The sequence below is a fragment of the Atta colombica genome, unplaced genomic scaffold (genome assembly GCF_001594045.1).
Source record: "Atta colombica isolate Treedump-2 unplaced genomic scaffold, Acol1.0 scaffold73, whole genome shotgun sequence".
Lineage (NCBI taxonomy): Eukaryota > Metazoa > Arthropoda > Insecta > Hymenoptera > Formicidae > Atta > Atta colombica.
The window spans coordinates 477,991-479,302 of NW_017259565.1; the positions used below are offsets into that span (position 1 = coordinate 477,991).

The window sequence follows — 1,312 nt, forward strand, 5'->3', positions numbered from 1 at the left end:
GAAGATATACGGTAAGATTACTGTATAAATATCATTAAACAATAGTATTAAAATATAATTGCTTTAACAGTGTTTTCAAAAAAGTTAAGTTCGAACTACATTTTAAAGAATTCTATGTATTATCTATATATTATCATTATTATTTCAAAATTGTGTATAATCTGAAATTAAAAAAAAATGGTTTTAATATAATTAAATAATAATAATTTTTTTATTTTTTTCAGTAATTTCACGATAAAAAAGTCTGCGATCGAAAAATCCTACTCTGAGGTAAGGAGTTATTTTATCTGTTCAGTATTTATTACTATTAATTCTTTAAATTCTTTGGACTGGAATCTCACTTTAAAGAGTGAAAATTGAGCCAAGCTTAAAAGAGCGGCTTAATTTTCAATCTTTAAGAGTGAAATTTCATCCTTCAAATATGATTTATTCTAAAGGTTTTAGAGAGAATTTTTTATAATTATGATATTTTGACATATTACTTTTCAGGCGCTACTCAAAATATCATCTGCATATTTAAATAAGAAGATACCGAACATACCAGATCTCAAAGTCGATGGAGCAGAAGAAAAATGGTAATTAGAGCATGAAAAACGAAAGTCCGCACAAATATGTAATTTTTTTTTATTTCTGTATGACACATACATGTATATTATGGAAAATTTTACATCGTAACAATTATCTTTGCGCATCTACAATATTTAATTTGATGAATAAGATTAGATTAATATTTAATTTGATAAAATATATTGATATTTAATTTAAAATAAAGTTTATTTTATAATCTGCATTTATATAAAATTAATTATTATAATTTTTGAATTAATTGATCCAAATTAATATGTACATTAATTTTTTCACACGTTATTGTGTAATAAAGGGGCGAATAAAAAAATCGATATAATTTAATAAAGATAATTATTTTTGCGTACGAGCATGGGAATTTGACCTCTACGGAATTGTACCGGTTTCAATTCGCGGCTGTTTATCGATCGGGAGAAGTGCCAAGGAGAAGAAGGGTCATAGGTAAATAGCAATCCGCTGGCGGGCGGTCGAATGATTGTAGGAACATGTGGAATGTATGGCGAACTGTGCTGGAGGAGAATGAGAAGCTGGCGCGTGCACGCCTTGCTGCTGTCGAGGTTTTCCAGCAGCAAATCGCCGATGATGCTAAGGGCCTCAAGATGCACAAATTACAAATCTCTAAGAAGGTACTGATTTTATCATAAATTAACATAATATACATTTTTTATATATTTACATTTTATTATTCGATGTATAAATATATATATAAAGACAATAAGTTGAAAAG

The 1,312-nt window shown here is 27.7% G+C and overlaps 1 protein-coding gene across 1 annotated transcript in view; it reads left to right on the plus strand.

Annotated features, from left to right (window-relative positions):
• LOC108692489 overlaps positions 1–1,312 on the plus strand; it is a 37,033-nt gene that overhangs the window by 17,909 nt on the left and 17,812 nt on the right. Inside the window, exons 8-10 of the mRNA XM_018200762.1 lie at positions 224–270; positions 490–575; positions 1,067–1,211. Of these exons, the coding sequence (XP_018056251.1) occupies positions 224–270; positions 490–575; positions 1,067–1,211 (278 nt within the window). The remainder of the gene's footprint in view (positions 1–223; positions 271–489; positions 576–1,066; positions 1,212–1,312) is intronic.